This window comes from Acomys minous (genome assembly GCF_964271855.1).
Source record: "Acomys minous genome assembly, chromosome: 2".
In the NCBI taxonomy this organism is placed as follows: Eukaryota; Metazoa; Chordata; class Mammalia; order Rodentia; family Muridae; genus Acomys; species Acomys minous.
This window is the reverse complement of record NC_140484.1, coordinates 23,245,762-23,268,313: the sequence shown is the minus strand read 5'-3', so window position 1 is coordinate 23,268,313 and position 22,552 is coordinate 23,245,762. Positions and strand designations below refer to the sequence as shown.

Genomic DNA, 22,552 nt, shown 5'->3' with positions numbered 1-22,552 from the left:
GTGACTCTTACCTCACAGAGGTAGCTCCTCCGCCGGCAGCAGCTCGGCGCCCCGGCGGTCCATGGACCGGAACCCTGGGCGGACCGGCAGGAACCCGGGCCGTGACCGCCGCCCCCCGGCCCCAGGCTCCTCCTCCTCGCTCCCCGCCGCCCCCTGCGGACGCCCGCCGGCCGCGCACCGCCGCCGCGGACCTCTCGGAGCCTCGCCGGGAGGCTGTGTGGTCGAGCCGCGGCCGCCGAGGGACTGAGGCCTACTCCGCCGTCTCTCAGTGCTATTGTCCCGGGGCCTGGCCCTGAGCGGGGCTGCGGGCGAGGGCCGAGCTCGCCGGCTCCGCGGAAGATGCCGGACCAAGCCCTTCAACAGATGCTGGACAGGTAGGAGCAGCGGCGGGGGGTGGGAGCCGGGAACCGCCGGCCTTCGTCCTGGGCCTGCCCATGCTGGCCTCGAGGCCCCGGAGAGCGCGGATCCTGGCGTCCGCCGAGAGTTCCACCGCCCCGGGGGCGGGAGACGGGGGGCTCTGAGTTTGGAGATGGCACCGGAGGCCAGACCGGGCGAGCGGCCTGTGTCGTAGACTTAGAAACTTACTTAAAGGAGCGAGCTCTACTTCGGCCGAAAGCCTGTTTTGGGGGTGAAGAGGCGCTATTGTTAACCCATAGAATTAGTTTCTTTTTCTCCCCTCCTCCGCCCCCCCCCCCCCCCCACTGTATTGTAAAGGGTTTGGCAGCGATGCCACTGGGAAGAACCCGATTATCTTCTGGAGAGCGATCCCCTTGCACTTCCACAATGCAAGGGTAGGTATCCTTTTTTTTTTTTTTTTTTTCTTTTAAGCCTGGGTTTCGTTTCTCCGTCCAACCCCCATCCTGTCCCCACCCCCAAACCGTAAGGTCAAGAATATCCACAAGGGAGCCTTAACGGTCGGTCACACTAGAGTAGAGGTTATGGAAAACAGCCACACGCATGCAACACTGAACACGTAGCGCCACTTGACAATCTTCTTGAGTCCCAGAAACACTTTGGCCTGTACTGGTGCCTGTTCCTTGGGAGGGCGTGGGGGGTCTCCAGCCAGTAAAACTCTTTTGAGAAGTCTACTGTACCGCCCTCTGCTGTTTAAATTGCAGCCAGTGGGGTTTTGGAGGCTTAATTAAATCAACCTTTTCTCCTAGGCAGCAGCTTCCTAGGTTCCGCCCAACTGTTTAAACTAATTCATACTGTTTGTGGTTGCTTGCGACTCTAAGTACGCTAACTGGCCACCAACTGGCCACCGTGTCCCGCAGGTGGTACGCTTTATGCAGAGGGAAGATCCAGCTTTCTAAGTTGTTAAATGAAGGGCTTCCCTTGATTGAGGTTCTAGCCATTAACTGGTGGGGGTGGGGGAAGGATACAAAGATCCAGCCGGGGAGGCAAGAAGTTACTCCTCATATTTTGTCCTAAATCCTGGGACTGGGCTTGACACTTAGGAGGTAATCTGTTAGAGTAGTGAACTTGTCAGTTTCTCGTTTGTCTAGGAGTCTGGTCTCTTGCCGGGGTTTCCGTGCGTTATAATGTATCCTACTTGACTAGATGTGACATGCTAAAAAGCCCAGGAGAGTACTGCCTGCCACATTGATTCCGGTCAGCTGACAGTCCGTTCTGGTATTGCATAGTTAATTATTTGCTCAGATGACATTCTGCTTTCAGTTTTATGTGGTGACTGTTAGAAAAGCCCTATGTCTAGATGTTGTCTTGGCTTTTCACATATTCTTTAGAGGTGTCCATAAAAGCCAGTGAGTGCTAGTGATGCAGTTACAGACATGTGGGAATTTTGGCTGTCCTTTACAGAAATGTCTAGATGTACATGCAGAGTGACAAGTTCATCAGTTCTAGCTACTAAATACCAAGACCAGTCCTAGGATTTAGGATAAAATATGAGTAACTTCTTGCCTTCCCTGATGGATCTTTGTATCCCACCCCAACCCCTCAGTAATTAATGGCTAGAACCTCAACCAAGAGAAGCCCTTCATTTTACAGGCCGTTTGTTTTTCATTATAATGTCTAACTTACATTGGTCATTTTCCATTATTGTCCCAAGTCCCCCTCCTGCTTTCACGTCTGTGTGTTGCGTGTGCTTGTGCATTCCACTGAATTTAGTTATGATTGCTTGCGTAAGCTTGGGTCCATGTTATTTACAGAAGCATGGGCAAGTTACCAGTTGTCACACCACTAAATGAACTCTCCCCTTCTCCAGTAGCCGTTGTCCCAAGTTCCAGGCTTGGGCACATGGCTTCTGAGTCCCTCCTCCATCCCTGATGCAATGTTGACAGGCCCCATCTTGTGTATGTCTTATACAGGTAACCACAGCTGCTGTAGGTTCATGAATACAAGGTCAGAAGAGGAAATTTCATAGCACACCTCATCTCCCAACTCTTACATTCTTTTCCCCTCCTTCTGAATTTTTTTAGAAAGCTGGAAAGTTTTCATTATAAAATATAGAGGAAAAACAAACCTATGCTTATATATAATCTATGAGGAAGATGACTATACAACTATTCCTGCCTCCACCATACTCAGTTTATGAAGTGCTGGGAATTGAACCCAGGGCTTCATGCATGCTAGGTAAGCACTGTACCACTGAACCACATTTCCATACCTTACTTTCCACTGATAATTGTTTTGATATATTAAACCTTACTTAGCTACTTATGTGTTCTGTTAGCCAAATAAAAACCTTAAGAGAACACAGGGCATTTTAGGTATTATGCCTTTATTTGTTGCCAAAATATATGTTCAGTTTGACAAGTAGACAGGTATACTTAGAAAATTACCTTTGTGATAAATACATATTTATACTAACATCTCAGCTACCTATTTGCTAATACACTTAGCAATTGCAGTCTTAGCAGAAGTGTTAGTCATCCTAGGTAAATATACTTTCATTGAATTATAAAATGGTTAAAGTGGTGAGTTTTATGTTTCGAATATTCTACCATGGTAATTTTTTTTTTAATGAAGTAGAGTTAGGTGGCCAGGCGTTGTAACAAGTTCTTTTACCCACTAAAGTATATTGCCAGGTTTTTCCCTTGTTCTTTGTTTGGTTTTGGATTTTTGAGACAGGGTTTCTCTGTGTAGCCTTACCTGTCCTGGACTCAACTTTGTAGACCAGACTAGCCTTGAACACACACAGATCTGCCAGCCTCTGCCTCCCAGTGCTGGGATTAATGGCGTGTGCCACCGCCCAGCCCACCCTTGTTTTAATTGAAAGTGTTTACTTGAGGTCCTTGTTGTTCCTCAGGGGGTGGGAACACATCCACTTGTAGTACCTGACCATACAGACAACCTTTCCCACTGTGCATATTAAGCCAGTTGTTCTGATAGAAACCAATTATCTAACTACTGAAAAGCTTTAATTAGAAGTTGTTCCCACTTACACAAATTTTAATGGCAGAAAGGGGGGTTCTCTTTGAGCTAAATCATTATCAAAATTTGTGTAATTGCCTGGAGATGTGGCTCAATTGGTAGAGTGTTTTTGACAAATATGCACAAATCCACAATGCATCTCCAGTGTATGTATGGTAGAGGCATAAGGTTCAGAAGTTCACTTATCCTCAATTGCACAAAGTATTTGAGCTAACTTAAACTACATGAGACCTTGTCTGAAGGAAAAAAAAAAAAGGTAACACTGAGTGCATGGCACACGCCTTTAATGCCAGCACTCAGGGAGGCAGAGGCAAGTAGATCTCTGTGAGTTAAAGGTCAGCCCAGTCTACAAAGTGAGTCCAGGACAGCTACACAGAGAAACTCTGTCTCAACAAACAAACATAAAGAGTAACAAAAAGGAATTGGGAATTCAGTATAATTATGCAAGAAAAATTAGACTTCATGAAGTGCCCTTAAAAGTGCTTAGTTTAGATTAAAGGCTTAGTGGTACATGCCCTTAAGCCCATTCATTGCTCAGGAGGCCACATAGGCCTCATCCATATAATAAGACCCTTGCTTTAAAAAAAAAAAAAGGTTTTTGGTTGGTTGGTTGGTTTTACGGGGGGGGGGGGGGCCGCAGGGGGTTAGTTTTAGTTTTAGAGGCTGAGTTCTATACTGCTTAGGGTAGTCTCCCACTTGGACTTGTCTCAGCCACATTGCTGAACTGCACACATGTGCCACTGTCCCATTTAAATTAACTACTCAATAGAATTATCTAGAATAGTCATTTTTGACACTGAAGCTTTGTATTGGGTTTTACACTTTCACTATTGAATACTTTGTATATACTTATTTATCACCAAAAACTTGTTGGAGGAAGAACCCATGAAAGAACTAGAAAAATAGTATCAATTACTTTTTTTCTATCCTTCCTTATCCCCTAATTTTTACCCATCCTTACCTTTGTATACTGTACCCCCATTTCATTACATATATACAGATAATATGGCTTTGAGTAAAGAAGCCAGGAAAGAAAGTGGGGAACTCAGATATTTGAGGGCCATGTTTGACTGGATGCTGAGACTTCAGTTTATGGGATTTCTCTCCATTTGTGCAGTAGTGGTCCCTTCTCCGAGGTTTTACTTTCCTTGGTTTAAATTACTTAAAGCCAACAGCATATATTGTAGACTATGACCAAACTATAAGGGTCCTTTAAAAGTTCTTTGTAATATAGACTTTGGGCCTATTTGATTTTGTTGCATGAATTTTACCTGTAGGTTCTTTATAATATAGTTCTAAAAATAGATTATTTTTGTTTGTTTTTGTTTTTCATGACAGTTTTTCTGTGTAGCCCTGGCTGTCCTGGAACTTGCAGGCTGGCCTCGAACTCACAGAGATCTTGCCTATCTCTGCCTCCTGGGTTTTGGGATTGAAGGTATGTGCCGCTACCACTGAGCAAAATAGAATTATTTTATTTATTTTTTTGAATTATTTTAATATAAACATGATAAGCTTGAAACATCCATACTTGAAATAAAATAAGTATTTAATCCGAAAAAAGAGAAGTAATTCTACTTGTGATCGTGGTGGGTATTGAACCCAGGGTCCCCTGCAAGGTGGTGTTGCTTTGTAGTTGAGGCTGGCCTGAGTTCAGAATTCTCCTTCCTTTGCCTCCCAAGTGCAAAGGTAGGAGGAGTAAGCCACCTCACTCTACTCAGTGTTGTTACTATTGAGTAGGGCATGATGATAAATGCCTGTAATCCTAGCACTTGGGATGTTTGAGGCAAGAGAGTTAAGAATTCAAGGCTAGCCTAAGCCATGTGAAGCACTGTCTCAAAAAACAAAAAGTAAAACAAACAAAACCCACAAGAGACAGAAAAGAAATTGTTATAATAACTTTTTCTTCCTATAGCCATACTTTACCATGAAGAGAAATGGGTGAGCTTTTTTAAAGCTGCTTGTTTCTCCTCAGTTGAAAATGTAATGGTCTGGGGCTGGAAAGATGGCTCAGTGGTTAAGAGCACTGACTACTCTTTCAGAGGACCCTGGTTCAACCCAGCACCCACATGGCTCAGAGCGGTCTGTAACTCCAGTTACATGCACATGCTACAGAGACAAATATGCAGGCAAAACAACCATATACATAAAATATAAATAAACAGATAAATAGGAAGTTGTGTGGTCTGGGAATGTGGCTCAGAACATTCTGTCTGGTATATTTGTGTCCCTGGCTTGGGAAGGGAGGGGGCTATGTATGAAATCACAAAAACTTTGTTTTCCTAAGTTCAAGAGGTCTTAGAAAACAAAAGATAATTGAAAACTGTTTCTGTACTTTAGTTCACCAGTCAGAATTACCCCCCACCCCTCAAAATGGATAAAAACAAAGTTCAGAGGAAAAGCTCCACTAGGAATAGATTGGTTGGTTGGGCTCTGTGTTCTTTTACTGTAGGACAGAAGTTATGCCGTCATGCAGAACAGTTCCATCCCATGAGCTGAGGGCTGGAACCCCAAAGGTAAACATTTCTCTTTAATTTACAGAAGTTGCTGGGTGTGTTTTGCCACTGATGAAGATGATAGAACAGCGGAATGGGTGAGACCATGCAGGTGCAGAGGATCTACTAAGTGGGTTCACCAGGCTTGTCTGCAACGCTGGGTAGATGAAAAGCAAAGAGGAAACAGCACAGCCAGAGTGGCATGTCCCCAGTGCAACGCTGAGTACTTAATAGTGTTTCCGAAGTTGGGTAAGGACTGCTTTAAGAACAACACAGACATGTTTGCTGTTAATACATATATACATACGATTTTTTTTTTTTTTAATTTTGAGGGGAAGAAGTGGGGACTTGAGATAAAGTCTCACTCTGTATCCCAGGCTAGCCTGGAACTCATGACAGTCCTCCTGCCTCACCCTCCCCAATTGCTGCCATTATAGCTCTAAGCCACAACACCCAGCTCTCTGGTTGGTTGGTAGGTTGATAAGTTGATTTATTTTATTTTTTATGTGTATGAATTTTTTGCCTACATGTATGTGTGTGTTCTATGTGCATGTTTGCTGCTCAAGGAGGTCAAAAAGAGGGCACAGGATCCCCTGAAGCTGGTTGTAAGTCACCACGTAGGTGCTGGGAACTGATCCCAGTTCTTCTACATGACCAGTCAGTGCTCTTTAATCTCCAGCCTCTCAGATTTATTTTTAAGTAATCTCATGTCTTTGCTTTTGTGAATTTCTATATTTTCTCTATCTAAATGTCAAACAGTTTACAATGCCCTGAACAAGTCCCCAGACTTGCCTGTTTGTCAATATATTAACTATTTGTAGTCGAGAAGGAAAAGACTTGCACTCCTAACTGTGGATATAACCCAACAAGAGAGCTATGATACAGAGCTGGTTTAGTGATAAGCTTAGTCAGTAAAGTGTTTGCCTGGAACGCATGGGACCTGAGTTCAGTTCTCAGAACACAAGTAATCCTAGAGCCGAAGAGGCAGAAGCAGGATAATCCCTGGGGCTCGGTGCCCAGACAGTCTTATGTTAGTTGATCTGGCCAGTGAGAGACCCTGTCTCAAATGAGGTAGATGGAGTTTCTTAGTTTACACCTGAGATTGCATACACATTAAATAAAAAGGGGGACCAGAGCATGCATGTGGTACACGCCTTAATCCCAGCACTTGGGTGGCAGAAAACAGGCGGATCCCTGTGAGTTCCAGGCCAGCCTGGTCTACAGAGTCCAGGATAGTCAAGATAGCATAGAGAAGCTCTGTCTCCAAAAAATGGAGGGAGGAGGGAGACCCTTAAAGAGCATCTTTTCTTTGGAGACAGGTGGTTAAAGGCAGTGCTGAGTGTTCTAATATTCCTTAATTCTTCATTAAGAAACAAAAATAGGAAAATTGAAGTTTTGGTTTTGGCATTGCTAGGCACTGAACTCTGGGTCTTTGCTGTGCTAGGCAAGTGCTCTCCCTCTGAGCCAATAAAGTTAACTTCATTTTGAGAATCCAGTTTATATTATCTTTCAGGAAATCTATCTCTTTTTCTGGGAATCGCTAGACATGAAAATAACCAAAAGTCTTTGAGAATAGGACTAACCTGAAAAAAAGTATCACCCTGTTCATATGTTTCTGAGCTAGTGTCATTCTTGTTTGGAATGTACACCATGATTTTTTTAAAAATATTTTTAATATTATCCTTAACTATAACTAAGAGGCATGGGGCAATCAAAAAGAGATTTTAGAGGCGAGTAGGTATCATGAAAAAAAAAAGGAAATTATTAGATTCATTGTTCTTGGTCAATGCTATTCATACTATAGGAATGTAGATAATGAAGTGCTTTTCTAGTACAAGATGAGGTGGCTATAGAAGATGTCCGTTGTTTTCATGGGTAAGAAGAAATAACAGCTTTCGTGAACGGCAAGTTGCATAGTGAAGAAAGTAGTATTTGTGGATATTTGGGATTTGTGGTCCACATGAGGAATGTTCATATGCATTACTGATTTTTAATAAACATTTTTTTTAAATGAACTGGCTGGTACATATCTGTACATTTGGGAGAGAAGACCAGAGGATTTAGAGTTCAAGGCCACCTAAGGTTATATAGGGTGTTCAAGGCTGGCCTGAGGGCTGGAGAGATGGCTAAACGGTTCAGAGCACTGGCTGCTCTTCCAGAAGATCTGGGCTCAATTAGCAGCACCCACATGGCAGCTCACAACTGTCTGTAACTCCTGTTCCAGGGGATCCGCCACTTTCACACAGACATATGTGCAGGCAAAACACCAATGTACATGAAATGAATTGACTAATTAAAAAAAAAAAAAGGACTTGCTTGAGCTATACAGTGAGACTGTCACAAAGGAAAAAAAAATAACCTAAGCTGCTTTCATTATAAGTGCAAAACTATTTTAGAACACTGTAAACATCAAGGGACAGGAAGGTGTATACCTATGTATTCAAGGCCAGCCTAGACTCTACATAGTGAGTTCCAGGCAGCCATAGCTATGTGGTGAGACTCTTATTTACAGAAAAAAAGAAGCGGGGCATGGTGGCGCATGCCTTTAATCCCTTCACTCGGAAGGCAGAGGCAGGGAGATCTCTGAGTTTGAGCCCAGCCTGGTCACAGGTGAGTCTAGGACAGCCAGGACTATACCAAAAAAAAAAAAAAAAAAAAAAAAAAAGGAGGAGGAGGAGGAAGAAGAAGAAAATAGATGAGTAGAGAGATGGCTCAGTGGTCAGGTGTGCTGACTGACTGCTCTTGGCTGTGGAGAAACTGTGTGGGGTCCAGAACCTACATTGGACAACTGACAGCCACTTCTTACTTGAGCTCCAGAAGATTTGATACCCTCTTCTGACCTCCTCAGACACCCATACTCATTGCACATACACACACATGAAACTTTTTTTTAAAAAATAAATAAATCTTTAAAAATCATTGAGCCTTAGCCTTTGGGTGAAAGTCCACAGTTTGCAGGTATGTGGCACTACACCCAGCCCAACCTGAATCTGAATCCCTGCAGTAGCAGTGTGAACTGTGTACTTCGTTTTGAGTAGCCTAACATGTTTACCAAATAGTTTCCGTTTGAAATGCAAAAACTTGAATTTACTGAGAATATTAGGATAGTTTTTCCTGTCTTTATAAAAATAATATGTTAGAAAATTCATAATAAATTCCTTTTAGTTATAAGCTTCTCTAGTACCCTTTAAATTATTAGATTTCTAAAAATTGGTGTTTACTCAAAGCCTCAATTGTCATCCATTGTGTAAATATAATACTTTTGAAAGAGTATTTGGTCAAGCCCACCAAGCCATTGAAAGTTTAGTTTTATGAACAATGTACCTGGGGATGTAGCCTAGTGGTGAAACACTTAGCACTCATGAAGTCCTGGGTTTAACCACTAACCAGTGCTGGAAAACGAATCCAGCCTTTCTAAAACATTGAGGCCCTTCTGCCCGCACCTAACCTGAATTGAGCATGGATTCATGCTTTCTCTTTCCTATAAGGATAGGAGTTTTCAAGAGCTAGGATTTTGTGCCCCCCCCCCATAGCTCTTTGAGTTGTAATCTGGAGCTCTGTTCCTAAAATTATGATCCTTGGTCATGAGGCAACTGCACCAAGATTCTTGATTGGCACACTGTGTTGGGGATTATCATTCAGAGGATTTCAGTGATTGTTTTTAACAAAATACTTGGCCTTAGACAATCTTTAGCTCATAAAAATATCTCCTGGCTGCCACTTTATCATAATGGTGTGTTTAATACTAAGTATTTATTCTTCTTGAACTAGTCTGTCTGGAAGAAATGAAAGGTTTGGGCAAAGTAAAAAAAAAAAATTTAGAATTAAGTAGCTCAGACCGTTCCTTAATTTTACCATACATGTGTTTTACATATAACCAGGAGACAGACACAAAATTTTCAAAAAATAAGTATAAGGGTTTGGGAGTTTTGTACCCAAAAAATCCCACCAGATGACTCATCAAGAAAGTTGAGGATATTTTGTTAACGATTTTTTGCAGTCTATTAGAAAAACAATCCAGCTGGGCATGGTGGCACACATCTTTAATCCCAGCACTCAGGGAGGCAGAGGCAGGTAAATTGCTGTGAGTTCGAGGCCAGCCTGGTCTACAAAGAGAGTCCAGGACAGTCAGTGCTATTCAGAGAAATCCTGTCTCAAAAAAAGACCAATAAAAGGAAAGGAGAGAGAAAAAGAATCCAGACATCTAGGCTGTCTTCCATGATCTAATAAATAAAAATATTTATAGGTTGCCTTTTAGGAATTATATTGTCACCCAAGTACATGTGATTTTTTTTTTATATGAATATATCCCTTCAGTCCACTAGAAGGTAGTTTCAATTACTGTACATACCTCAAGAGACAGTTAAGTTAAACAAATACTTGGGAATCATAGGAATTTGGGATGTATCAATAAAATCATATCTTTTTCTCTTGCAAGCTTGTGTTTCAATACAGAAGTAAGCATATCTCTTCTATAAGTACCTATATAAATAAGTGTTTTTCAAACTTTGCATCTGGCCATTTTTCAGTAAAACTTTGGTCACAAAAATAGATCTGGCCATGGGGCTGTGGTTCTCGAACCATTGTTCTAGTAAGTGGAAATAGATGAGATGAGTAAAGTATGTTCCGTGATAAAAATGCTTTAGGAAAAAAATACAGCAAAGTAAGTAGGAAGTATGATGTGGTACTGGCAGAGGGAACTTAATTGAAGTAAAGAAAGAATCAGCAAAAGAAACTGAAAAGTGAATGATAAAATATGTTCTGGAAAAATAAAACAAATATGTACTGGAAATGCAAGAACCAACCATATGTGAGAAAGAAAATGTGTCATAGATAGCTGAGAAGATAAATAAGTGGTACTAAGATTAGACCACTGAGTTTAGATGTGCGGAGGTTGTCAGTGATACCCAGGAACAGCTTATGTAGAATAGATTCATGAAAAATTAAGTAAAAAGTAGGCAAGTGTTTTGAGTATTTTATTCAGAGTAAGCAAGAAAATGGAGTAGTAGCACAGGAAGGATCAAAAGATTAGGAGGCTGGTGTACACTTTTAGTTCCAGTACTGGGGAGACGAGGCAGGCAAATCTTTGTGAGTTCAAGACCAGCCCAATCTACTTAGTAAGTTCCAGGCCAGCCTGGACTGCACAGTAAGATCCTGTCTCTTAAAAAAAATAATGTCTTTAGGTAGATGGTGAAAAGATTCATCAGATTAGGACACCCCAAGCCTGCCTGTCTTAGTTCATTCTTGGACCCACATGGTAGAAAGGTGTCCTGGCAGAGCTAGGCGGTGGTGGTGCGCACCTTATAATTCCAGCACTTGGGAGGCAGAGGCAGGCAGATATCTGAGTTCGAGCCCAGCCTAGTCTACAAAGTGAGTCTAGGGCAGCCAAGGCTATACAAAGAAACTCTGTCTAAAAAAAAAAAAAAAAAAAAAAAAAAAGCTAAAAGGTCTGGGGTTAAAAGCATGCTCTACCACGCCCAGCAAATGCAGAGCTTTTATCATGTGCCCATGGTTCTAGCTTCGAGTGCCACCATCTATGGAATCTTATCTTATTTTGTTTTGTTTTTTTTTTTTTGAGACAGGGGTTCCCAGTGTTAACAGCCTTGACTGTGACACTGTGTCCTGCTCCATCTGTGGAATCTTTTTATTTGTTTTGTTTTGTTTTGTTTTTTGAGACAGGGTTTCTCTGTGTAGCCTTGGCTATCCTGGACTTACTTTGTAGACCAGGCTGGCCTCAAATTCACTTTAATAGTTAAGTTCTATATTTTGAGATTAGATGTTACGTATAATACCTGTAGCAATGGCACTTGGAATCCTGTAAAACACTGAAATGCTGTCAGAGGTTATAAAGTTAGTAAGCACTAAATTAGCTTTATTTTATCTCTTTGACCTCCAAAGATAGCTTATTATTTTAAATGTTAAGTTATAGCTTGTCAATGATACGTAGCAACATTGGAACCTAAGGCCTTCAGCATTTCTCCTGATGCTCTCTACTTCACACTGTCATCTCTGCTTACATTGGCTAGCTCTAAAGTCAATGAGGAGTTTTGATCAGGGTCTTCATCATATACATTTTTCCTTATATGTTTAATTATTCTATCACCAAATTATTATGTTAATTTCTTTGTACAATTATGGTAACTGCTTTTGTATAGAGCATTCTCTAGATTCTAGGCCCTAAGAGCTCATACATTTTTAAGAAAATAATCTAAATAACAGTTTCTATATAGAGGTAATCAACAAATAAAGTTGCTTAGCTAACAAGATACATATACCTTTGGTTAAATTTAGATGTTCAGTTCTTTGATTTTGCTTTGACAAGTCTAAGACCCTTCTATTTCTCTGGAAAATTCTAGAGCTAAAATAAATTGGACTTAATAGCAAGTAAAATACCTCCAAAAACACTAAGCATATAATTGATAATTGGCACATGTAGCTATTGGATAGTATCATAATCATTTTTTAAAGCTTGTTAGAAAATAATTTTCAACTAAATATAGTATATTTAAAATCAACTAAAATAAATTGGCTTGTGTAGCTGTAAGAAAATAGCCATGGGGCTAACAGCATTTGCTGTTCTTGCCCTGGATTCAATTCCCAGCAGTTATAGAGAGGCTCACAACCATATGTAATTCCAGTTTTAGAGGACCCAACATCCTCTTCTGGCCTCTGCAGGTACACAGACATGCATCGCATGTGGACAAAAAACTCATACATTAAATAAATAAATCTCTAAAAAAAGAAAGAAAACAGCATGAGTACTTTTATACACTGTGCCAAGACAAAATGAGTAAGGCCAGAAATGTTATTTTTTACCAGGTTCACCAAGACTTAATGGTTCCTAGCAACTATTTGAAAAAACAAGCTAAAATAACCCTTTCACTTTGCAGTGTGATTAAGAGATATAAGTGAGCCATTCAGTGGTGTCGCACGCCTTTAATCCCAGCACTGGGAAGCCAGAGGCAGGCTAATCTCTATGAGTTTAAAGCCAGCCTCATCTGTAGTGTGAGTCCAGGACAATGGAGGCAGTGAAACCCTGTCTCAAACAACTAAGGGTGGGGGTGTGAAAACTGTTCCCTTCATCCAAAGCAACTGTATTTAAAGCTCTAATTATAGGGTCAATAATAAAGACAAGTTTGAACAAGTTGTTTGCTATAATTCATTCATGCAAATGATGGAGAAATTCTAAACTCTTCAAATCTGAATTCCCATCAAATTTCCAACTGGAGGCTGGAGAGATGGCTCAGTAGTTAAGAACATGGTGTTGCTTGCTCTTCCCAGTTCCCGGCACCCACACCAAGTGGCTCACAGCCCATAGGACTCCAGTTCCATCAGGGAACCTGACACCTCTAGCATCCATGTGCATGTGGCATGTGTTCTCTCCCTCTCTCTCTCTCCCTCTCCCTCTCTCTCTCTCTCTCTCCCTCTCTCTCTCTCCCTCTCACACACACACACACACCTATGATTGAAAATTTTTTTAATCTAAAAAAAAAACTTGTTTAACAACTATTTTTAGAACATCTAACTTGATAAAAATGTTTTAGCTATAGAAAATATTGAAGAAGTCATTTTAAAACCCCACTTTGTGTTGAAACTTTTCTCTCTTCATGTTGTAGGTCCAGTCGTTTACGTCTTGGATCTTGCAGATAGACTGATCTCAAAAGCTTGCCCTTTTGCTGCGGCAGGAATAATGGTTGGATCTATCTATTGGACAGCTGTGACTTACGGAGCAGTGACAGTGATGCAGGTTCACCATTCTCCTCTATTCAGTGATACTACTTTTCATGTGAAGGTCTAGTAAATATTTGCTAGGAGTTTTAAAATGTATTGTTTTAAATAAGTAATGATGCTATCATGATTCAAGAATCAGAAGTTATATAAAAAATAGACTAGAGCCGACAAGATGGCTTAGGGTAGAGACACTTGCCACAAAGCCTGATGACCCAAATTCAGTCCCCCAACACTCACATGACAAAGAGGGAGAGAACTGACTCCCAAAAGAAGTTGTCCTCTGAACTCCACATAGGAGCTGTAGCATGTCCCTCCCCTGATATGCACACACAGTAAATAAAGTGTCATACACAGTGCTCTAGTGAAAAGTTTTCCTCCTCCGGTCCTCATTTGCCTGGATCCCCCATCATTCCCTCAGGTAGCCACTACAGCAAATTCCATATTAAACTGCAATCTTTTTCATAATGAATCTTGATCTTTTCACAACACTGTAGCCATCTACATAGCATTCTGTGCATAAAATTACAGCAGTTTGTTATCCATTCTGTTTCTATTTTTAGATAGGCTTCAGTCTTTATATTTAAACAAGGTATACATAAATGAAAATCTAGAAAGCAGTTATATAATTATGTAAATATTTATCAAGCGCAGAACTCCATAAACATTTTTAACTCAGTAAAGGGAATTTATAGTTGCTGTTATAAGAAAAGTCTTGATCTGGTACTTGAAATTTTAAATAATTTGAATTCATAGAGTGGAAGTATTAATATCATATAAGCAAGGAAACACAAGCTACAAGTATGTATTGTATATTAGCTGTGTACCGCTTTACTTGAAACATTTACTTCAGGAATGAGTGATTGCCTGGAACAGCAGATAGGTACTCCGTGACTTAAGACTATCGGAAGGGCATCTTTACCTGCCTAAGCATGTGTATATGGGTATGTAAGCATAGTTTTCATGGGGGGAAAATCCTGTAAATGTAGCTTGAAGATCAGAAGCAAGACAGGAAGGGCACTACTATTACTTCACATTGTTCTGGATATTCTGTTATCCCATACAATGCCTTTATCTTTATTTCTAGCAGCATCTTTAGAAACAGTTATCTGAGCATATTTGATGGGGAGTATGCCCCCCAATAAATCAACATTATTTATGGGGGGTTGTTTTCTTTTCTTCCTTGTTTTTTTTTAACCGTGTGTGTCGGGGTGCAAGACTAGTTTATGTCAGGTCCACAATCAACATTAGTCACACATGGACAAGATAGTGTATAGCCAGGGTTGCCTCCAGTTTGATTTGTAGCCCAGGGTTTGCATTGAACTTCTGAACTCCCTGTCTTTACCTTACCAAATGGTAGCAGTGTACAACCTTATGCTGCAGCAGTGGTTAGTGTTGATTGTGGACTTAACGGGAACTAGTCACTAAAATACAAATCTCTGGACATTTCTGGGAGGAATTATCTAGATTAGGCTAATTGAGGTCTGTACATACACCCTCAGTGTGGGCAACACTATTCCATGAGGTGGGGTTTTGGACAGTGTTAAAAGGAGAAAATGAGCAGAATATTACTCATTTTCTCTGCCTCCTGCCTGTGGGCCACCTTGCACCCAGCTGCCTCAGACTCCTGTCAGCACGCCTTTCCCACTATGCTGAACTGTGTTCTCAACCTGTGAGCTAAGAAACCCTAAGTTGCTTTTGTTGTCATTTAATCACAACTCAAAATAGCTAATACAGCCACAATACCCAGTTTATATGGTGCACCAGCTGAGCTACACACTCGTCCTTCCCTGAGATTTGACGTCTTACAGGGCCTTACATCTACTCTTTTCAGTGATAATTCTGAAGTTCATACAAATCACCAGCCAGATCACTGTTCTTTCCCGTGTCTCCAGTCTTTAGTTACAGGATTTAAATGAGATTCTTCACTTGCTTTTTGTGTTTGTTGAGTGTTTGTTTTGAGATAAAGTTTCACTATATAGTCGTGGCTGGCCTTGAACCCACAGAGATCTACTTACCACTGCCTCCCACGTGCTGGGCTTGGTAAGGGCCAGTGCTGTTTATGTTTTGAGTCAGGGTCTCTCTATTATGTACTCATGGCTGTTCTAGACCAGACTGGCCTCGAACTCAGATACACCTGCCTTTGCCACCTTCAAATCAGATCAAGTACCTCACTCACCGGCCTTTTTATTTTTATTTTTTGTTTTGTTTTTGGGTTTTCAAGACAGTGTTTCTCTGTGTAGCCCTGACTGTCCTGGACTCACTGTGTAGACCAGGCTGGCCTGGAACTCACAATGATCGCCTCCAGAGTGTTGAGATTAAAGGCATTCACACCATGCCCAGCTGCCCTTTTGTTGTTGTTGTTGTTTTTGTTTTTGTTTTTTTCCTAGATAGGGTTTCTCTTTGTGGCCTTGGCTGTCCTAGCCTTGCTTATAGACCAGGGTGGCCTCAAACTCACAGTGATCCACCTGCCTCTGCCTCCCGAGTGCTGGGATTAAGGGTGTGTGCCACCACCACCCAGCTGCCTTTTTACTTTTTTAAACAAGGTCTTTTTACTTGAACGCCTTATTCTCCTACTTTAGCCTCCAAAGTGTTGAGATTACAGCTTTGTGGCACCACTTAACAAAATCCTAATTTTAAAAAAAATAGTGTACAAATAACAGGTTTCCTTATGCATTTTTACACATATACACCATATTTTGTTCTTTCTTAGCCCACTTCCCCACTACCTTTCCCCTCCCCTCTTGCCCTCCTTGATGAATCTCTTCTTCCCTCCAAGGAGGCCTTTCCTAGTTTCCTGTCACATGGATGTTCTATCGGCCTCCTCATCACTTCTACCCTCTTATAAGACCCTCTCACAGCTCCCTTTTTAATTTCATAACAAAAACACATGCAGTATATACAAACTCAAATCTAGATTCTACCTAAGATGGAAAACATGCAGTTTTGTTTTATATATTTGGTTTGGTTTGTTTAACATAACAGTTGCCAGTTGTTCATTTTCTTGTCATTGTCATTTTGTGCATATGTGTGGCTGAATAAAATTCTATTGTTTATGTACACCACATTTACTTTATCCACACTTGTGCTGATGGATCTAAAGGTCCTTTAGACATATAACCAAGAGTAGTGTAGTCGGGTTAAATGGAGTTTTTTTGAGGACACAGGTACAGAAAGAGGAAATAGCACCTCAGTGATGAGTTAGGAGGAGAGAGCACATGGCCAGATCAGTCTGGATGGAGGAGATGGAAAACATTAGCAAGTACTTATGGATTATGGATAGGAGGTAGCCCAAGTAGAAATTATTAGAAACAGATGGCATGGCATGGGGGCTGAGAGATACGGAAGGTAGTTTAGGGGATTACTGTCTGCCTTGCCCCAGGTGAACCAAGGCTGTTTTAAAATACAACAGGTCTCACAGCCAGGGCTACACCAAGAAACCCTGTCTTGAAAAAAACAAAAACAGGTATCAGTGTCTTATATTGATTGGTTGTGGCTTAGAAAATACTGCCATAATAACTATAGCCTACTAGTAAACATTTATGAGGCCATGCTTTTAAACTAACTACTGCATCTATGTGTTGGTGGATCTAAGGGTCTTTGGGTGTACAACCAAGAGGAGTGTGTATTTGGGTTAGATGGTTCTGGATTTTTAGTTTTTTGTGGAGTTTTCATAAAGATTCTACAGCAGCTGTACTAGGTTATATTCTTAGTAGCCAAGTATGAGGGTTCCTCTCTCCCACACCCTCCCTCCCCCCCTTTATCATTGTCTCAGTTGGTCATTCTGACTGGGATGGGACAGAGTCCCAGAAGTTTTGATTTTCATTTCCCTGGTGTCTAACAATGTTGAACAGCTTTTCAAATATTAATACCTATTGGCCATTTGTGTTTCTTCCTTTGAGAACTATATTCAGTTGATTAGCCCATTTAGCGATTAGAAAAATAGAATATTTTGGAACATTATTCTAAAGAAAACATTAAGGGCTAGAGTCTAGATGGCTCAGTGACTAATATGCTGCTCTTTCAAAGGACTGGGTTCCATTCCCAGCACCCACATGGTATCTCACAACTCTGTAACTCTAGTTCCAGGGACCTAACATCCTCTTTACAGACACCAAGTACACATGTTCAGACACACTCAGACACATTTTTAAAAAATTTTTAATGCGAGAAGATAGAAAGACCTCCCTTATCCATGGATTGGCAGGATTCATGTTATATAGATGTCTGTTATCAAAACCAAACTGTAGATTCAAAATAATCTGCATCAAAGTTCCAGTGTCTTCACAGAACTAGAAGAGACAATCCTAAAATTCATAAGCGCTAAAGACCCTCATAGGCAAAGCAATGCTAAGCAGAAAGCAATGCTGGGTATATCACTGCACTGGGCTCAGCCAAATGAAGTGGTCCATGCCTTTAATCTCAGCATTCTCAGAGTTCCAGGCCAGCAAGAATTGCGTGGTTAAGATCCTATCTCAAAGCAAAACAAAACGGATTCCAAACTTACTACAGAGCCATAGTATGATACTGGCACAAAAACAGACATATAGACCAATGGAACAGAATAAAGAACACGGTAGAAGTACACACAGCTATATCCACCTAATTTTTCTTTCTGTATAGGCCTATTTCCTTGTGGAGGTCAGATGACAGCTTTTGGGAGTCAGTTCTCTTGTCACCTTGTATAATCATGTGATCAAACTCAGGGCATCTAAGTGGGGTGTAGTGGTGCAAGCCTGTAATCCCAGCACTCTGGAAGGCAGAGGCAGGTGCATGTCTGAGTTCCAGGAAAGCCAAGGCTATTACAGAGAAACCCTGTCTCGAAAAAACCCAAAAAACTCAGGTTGTGTAGTCCTCTCTGTAAGTTCCTCTATCCACTGAACATCTCCCATCCTCTACTCCATTTTTATTGAAAGGACAGCATGTTATTAACTTCCTCAGCACTGGAATGAATACCTTCTAAGCATTGATACATTTCAACTCTAAAGACAATGCTGTGCCATAGATAAACTTACTGTTAGTTTACTGATTTAGGGGATTTATTTGTCCTGTGTCACATCGCAAAGGCACAACCTTAGGCCCTGCCTCTACTGTGAAAATAACCTCCAAAAACACTGAAGTATTTTCTTTTTTCCTCCTTTTTTTTTAAAGATATATTTATTATTATGTATACAGTGCTCTGCCTGCATGTACACCTGCAGGCTAGAAGAAGACAGCAAATCACATTTTAGATGATTATGAGCCATCATATGGTTGCTGGGAATTGAACTCAGGGCCTCTGGAAGAGCAGTCAGTGCTCTTAAAAATGGGATCTAAAATTATCCCAGTTCCAGAGCTACTGATTAAGAAAGGAATGGAAATAACAACACATGTTCCACCCTAAACACTGGTGTGTGCTTTGTTTTTGTTTTTGTTTTTGTTTTTGTTTTTAATGAAAAATACTTTACAGTCTAGGTTCTTTATTTTTTTACATTCCGCCACAGATCCACAGAGAAAGGACTCCGGCATCTAAGGCTCCTTTCCATTAGTCATCACAAGTGTGCCTCCCTGGGTGGAGCAGGCTGCTGTCTGAGCTGAACCCAGGTGCCTTTCTCTTCCTGAGTGCTTTCTTTCCCTGCCTGTTGTAGGAAGCTGTCTCAGCTCTTAGATTCTTAAGTGCTCAGTGCCCACAATAATCCTCTTAGCAGGAATCTTACCTTCACTTGCTTGTTTATAGAGATGCCCACAGTATGCTAGGTGATGTTGTTGTAAACTTCTAGTTTTGCAAGGAGTTCCTTTTTGAACAGTGCCCATTCCCTTGATGTCTACGTATCACCCTTCTTGTAAAATCAAATGTAATGTGGCCAAAGGAACAATTCCATGTTTCCTAAATGGTCTAAAGAACATAGAGCAGGTGCCTTTCCTGTTTCCCTTTGTGGTCATCCTTTTGTCCAATTTCTGGAAGTAGGCTATCACGCTGAAAAGCAGCATGTGCCTTTAATCTCAGCACTGGAGAGGCAAAAGCAGGTGGATCTCTTTGAGTTTGGGGCTATCCTGATCTACATAGTGGGCTCCAGACGAGCTAGAACTACACAGTGAGACCTTGTCTCACAAAATTAAATAACAACAAAACTCAGATGTCCCTTCTTGACTCTACTGAGATGTAATCAATGCAGTCAGCCATTTTGTAGAGTTATTTTATTCCAACATTAAATGAAATAGCTTGGAAAATTTTCCCACCACTTCCCTTAGATAGATAGTGATTTGTATTTTGTTTGATTTGAGACAGGGTCTCAGTATGTAACCATGGCTGATATATCACAGTCACAGACATCTACCTGCCTTGGTGTTCTGAGTACTGGGACTAAAGGCGTGCACTATGGGTGATTTTCTTTTCTTTCTTTCTTACTTATTTTTTTAATGTTGGAGATTGTGTGTGTGTGTGTGTGTGTGTGTGTGTGTGTGTGTGTGTGTGTATGTGTGTGTGTGAGTGTGTGTGTGTGTGTGTGTGTGTGTGTGTGCGTGCCTATGCCTGCCTGTGGGAGTGTATGTGCACCACCTATGTGTTCCCAGAGGCCAGAACAGCTGGTCAGCTCTCCGGGAACTGGAGGTGTGGGTGGTTGTGAGCTGCCACATGGGTGCTAAGAATGAACCTGCATCTGCTGTAGGAGCAGCCAGTGCTCTTAACCGCTGAGCCGCTCTCCAGCCCCAGGATTATTTTTTTTAATACAAATCAAGGCTAATAGTTTTCAGGCTTTTTTTAAAAAGCTTTTGTTTTTTAAATTAAGCATTTCTTACAAAATGAGCTGAATATATACCACTGCTTTAGATAAGAAAATAACTAGCAAATGCTGTCTGCTTCACAGGTTGTAGGCCATAAAGAAGGGCTGGATGTTATGGAGCGAGCCGACCCTTTATTTCTTTTGATTGGACTTCCTACTATTCCTGTCATGCTGATTCTAGGCAAAATGATTCGCTGGGAGGACTATGTTCTTAGACTCTGGCGCAAATACTCAAATAAACTACAAATTTTGAACAGTATATTTCCAGGTAAGGTCCTGAATTGTGCCTATATAAAGTACATGTTGAGTTGACATTTAGAAGAACCATCACATGATTTTAAGTTTTTAAGTTTAAAGCTTTTTGAGGGTCTGGGGGTGGCTATTGCTAAGACTTAGCTCTAATGTGATGCTTTTCCCAACCTCTAGGGATTGGTTGTCCTGTTCCTCGAATTCCAGCTGAAGCTAATCCTTTAGCAGATCATGTCTCTGCTACTCGAATTTTGTGTGGAGCCCTTGTCTTTCCTACGATTGCAACAATAGTTGGTAAACTGATGTTCAGTAGTGTTAATTCAAATTTACAAAGGACAATCTTGGTAAGATGGATTTAATATTACTTGTTTCAGGTGGTATACAGACAAGAGTGAACTGAATTTCTTTAAAGGGAGAGAGATGTTCTGTAGGAGCTCTATGTAGACCCCTGTCCTGTCCCCCACCAACCCCACCATCATCTTAGCTTGAGGTCCGACTGCTGCCAGTCTAGCCTTCCGGACCCTCTCTGTAGGAACTGTCTGTTCTGGAATATGCTCTGGGTCCAGTCCCCAGTACCAGCATCATAAATAAACAAGTGAGATGAAACTGGCTCATGCTGTTGCCTGTCATTCTACTTGCCCTCCTCTGTCGCAGTCCACAGAGTGCCCTGGGACTCTCCGTTCTGTCAGAATGTAGACGTCCCTGGGAGGAAAGCTGCTGACAGTGAGAAAGGGGGAAGGAGGCTCTTCCTCTGCTACTTGAAGTGAAGTGTCTGTTTATTTCTCTATCTCTGCCCCTCCTAGAAGAGAATGTTTCACTTGCAGTTGTCAGGATTTATTTGCCATCAAAGCCTTTGTCTTGTGTGATTAATGTAAAAGTTCTTTTTCTTGTTTCTCTAAGCCTGCATTATAAAAAAAATTAATTTCCCTTTTTATTTTAGGGTGGAATTGCTTTTGTTGCCATAAAAGGAGCATTTAAGGTTTACTTCAAACAGCAGCAATATTTACGTCAGGCACACCGCAAAATCCTAAATTATCCAGAGCAAGAAGAAGCATAAAACTGACTTCTGGTTGTTCTGAGGCCTCTCATCCTGACGAGTCTGTTGTGTTGTTCCATCATTAATGCACTAGTGGAGACTTGTGATAAGCTACTGCTCCTATATTTTTAAGAAATATAATAAAGCACGTAGGGCAGGGGAAATCCTCTCAGTAATCACGGAACCTAAGGATACGATTCAACTTTGTAATTTGTATGTACTACTTTTACGGCAGTCGGCTGAACCATTATCTTAGCATGGTGAACCTGGATTTGTTCATATTTTTCCAGACAAAAATGTAAAGATAAAACTGTACAAATATTAAAAGTGGACATGCTGTTCTATTCTGCCGCCTCTTTTGTATATACTCATGTTCAGTGTTTTCTTAGAAACAGCCACTTGATGAAGGTACTGTGAGGACTTTTCTCACTGACGTGATTTGATTACATGTTAAACAGGAGCCTATGTTATATGAGGAAATGTAAATTAGTTCTGAATAAATAACAAACCAAAAAATGTATGTCAGCATTGAAATAATTATCTGAACAAAAGAGATTTTCTTGCCTTTTCCTTAACCCATGTAACATCTCCAATGTGTAGAGTCAGTTTCCAGGGCTTCCAGATCACTTTTTCACTATTAAACTTTATTTATGCAATGTTGACATCTCATAGTTCATAGTATAATTTTGACTCATGTAGGGGTGTGTGTGTGCGTGTGTGTGTGCGCGTGTGCGTGCGTGTGTGTGTGTGTGTGTGTGTGTGTGTGTGTGTGTGTGTGTGTGTTGGGGGTTGCTTAGAAAGAGAAGGTAGGAAGAAGGGAAGGAGAGGATAGGGATACCAGAAATGAGATAGAAGACCCTTTATCATTTAATGTTTTTAAATTTGTATTTCTA

General features: G+C 41.1%; 2 protein-coding genes across 4 annotated transcripts in view; one reads left to right on the top strand and one right to left on the bottom strand.

The window, feature by feature from the left end:
• CPEB3 (cytoplasmic polyadenylation element binding protein 3) overlaps positions 1–116 on the bottom strand; it is a 204,876-nt gene extending 204,760 nt beyond the window's left edge. The window contains exon 1 of the mRNA XM_084763887.1: positions 12–116. The gene's annotated coding sequence lies outside the window, so the exon portion shown is untranslated. The remainder of the gene's footprint in view (positions 1–11) is intronic.
• Positions 41–22,319, top strand: MARCHF5 (membrane associated ring-CH-type finger 5). 3 transcript variants are annotated; one of them, XM_084763991.1, is made up of 6 exons: positions 41–374; positions 5,932–6,134; positions 13,502–13,677; positions 20,459–20,642; positions 20,801–20,967; positions 21,564–22,319. In XM_084763991.1, exons 1-6 carry the CDS (start codon positions 340–342, stop codon positions 21,678–21,680), a joined length of 882 nt encoding a protein of 293 aa, XP_084620117.1. In that variant the 5' UTR covers positions 41–339; the 3' UTR covers positions 21,681–22,319. The 3 variants fall into 3 exon arrangements, with proteins under 3 accessions (XP_084620117.1, XP_084620119.1, XP_084620118.1); XM_084763993.1 differs by having other exon boundaries at positions 48–374; positions 13,502–13,632; XM_084763992.1 differs by lacking the exon at positions 41–374 and adding an exon at positions 2,567–2,592.
• Positions 22,320–22,552: the final 233 nt, after the last annotated feature.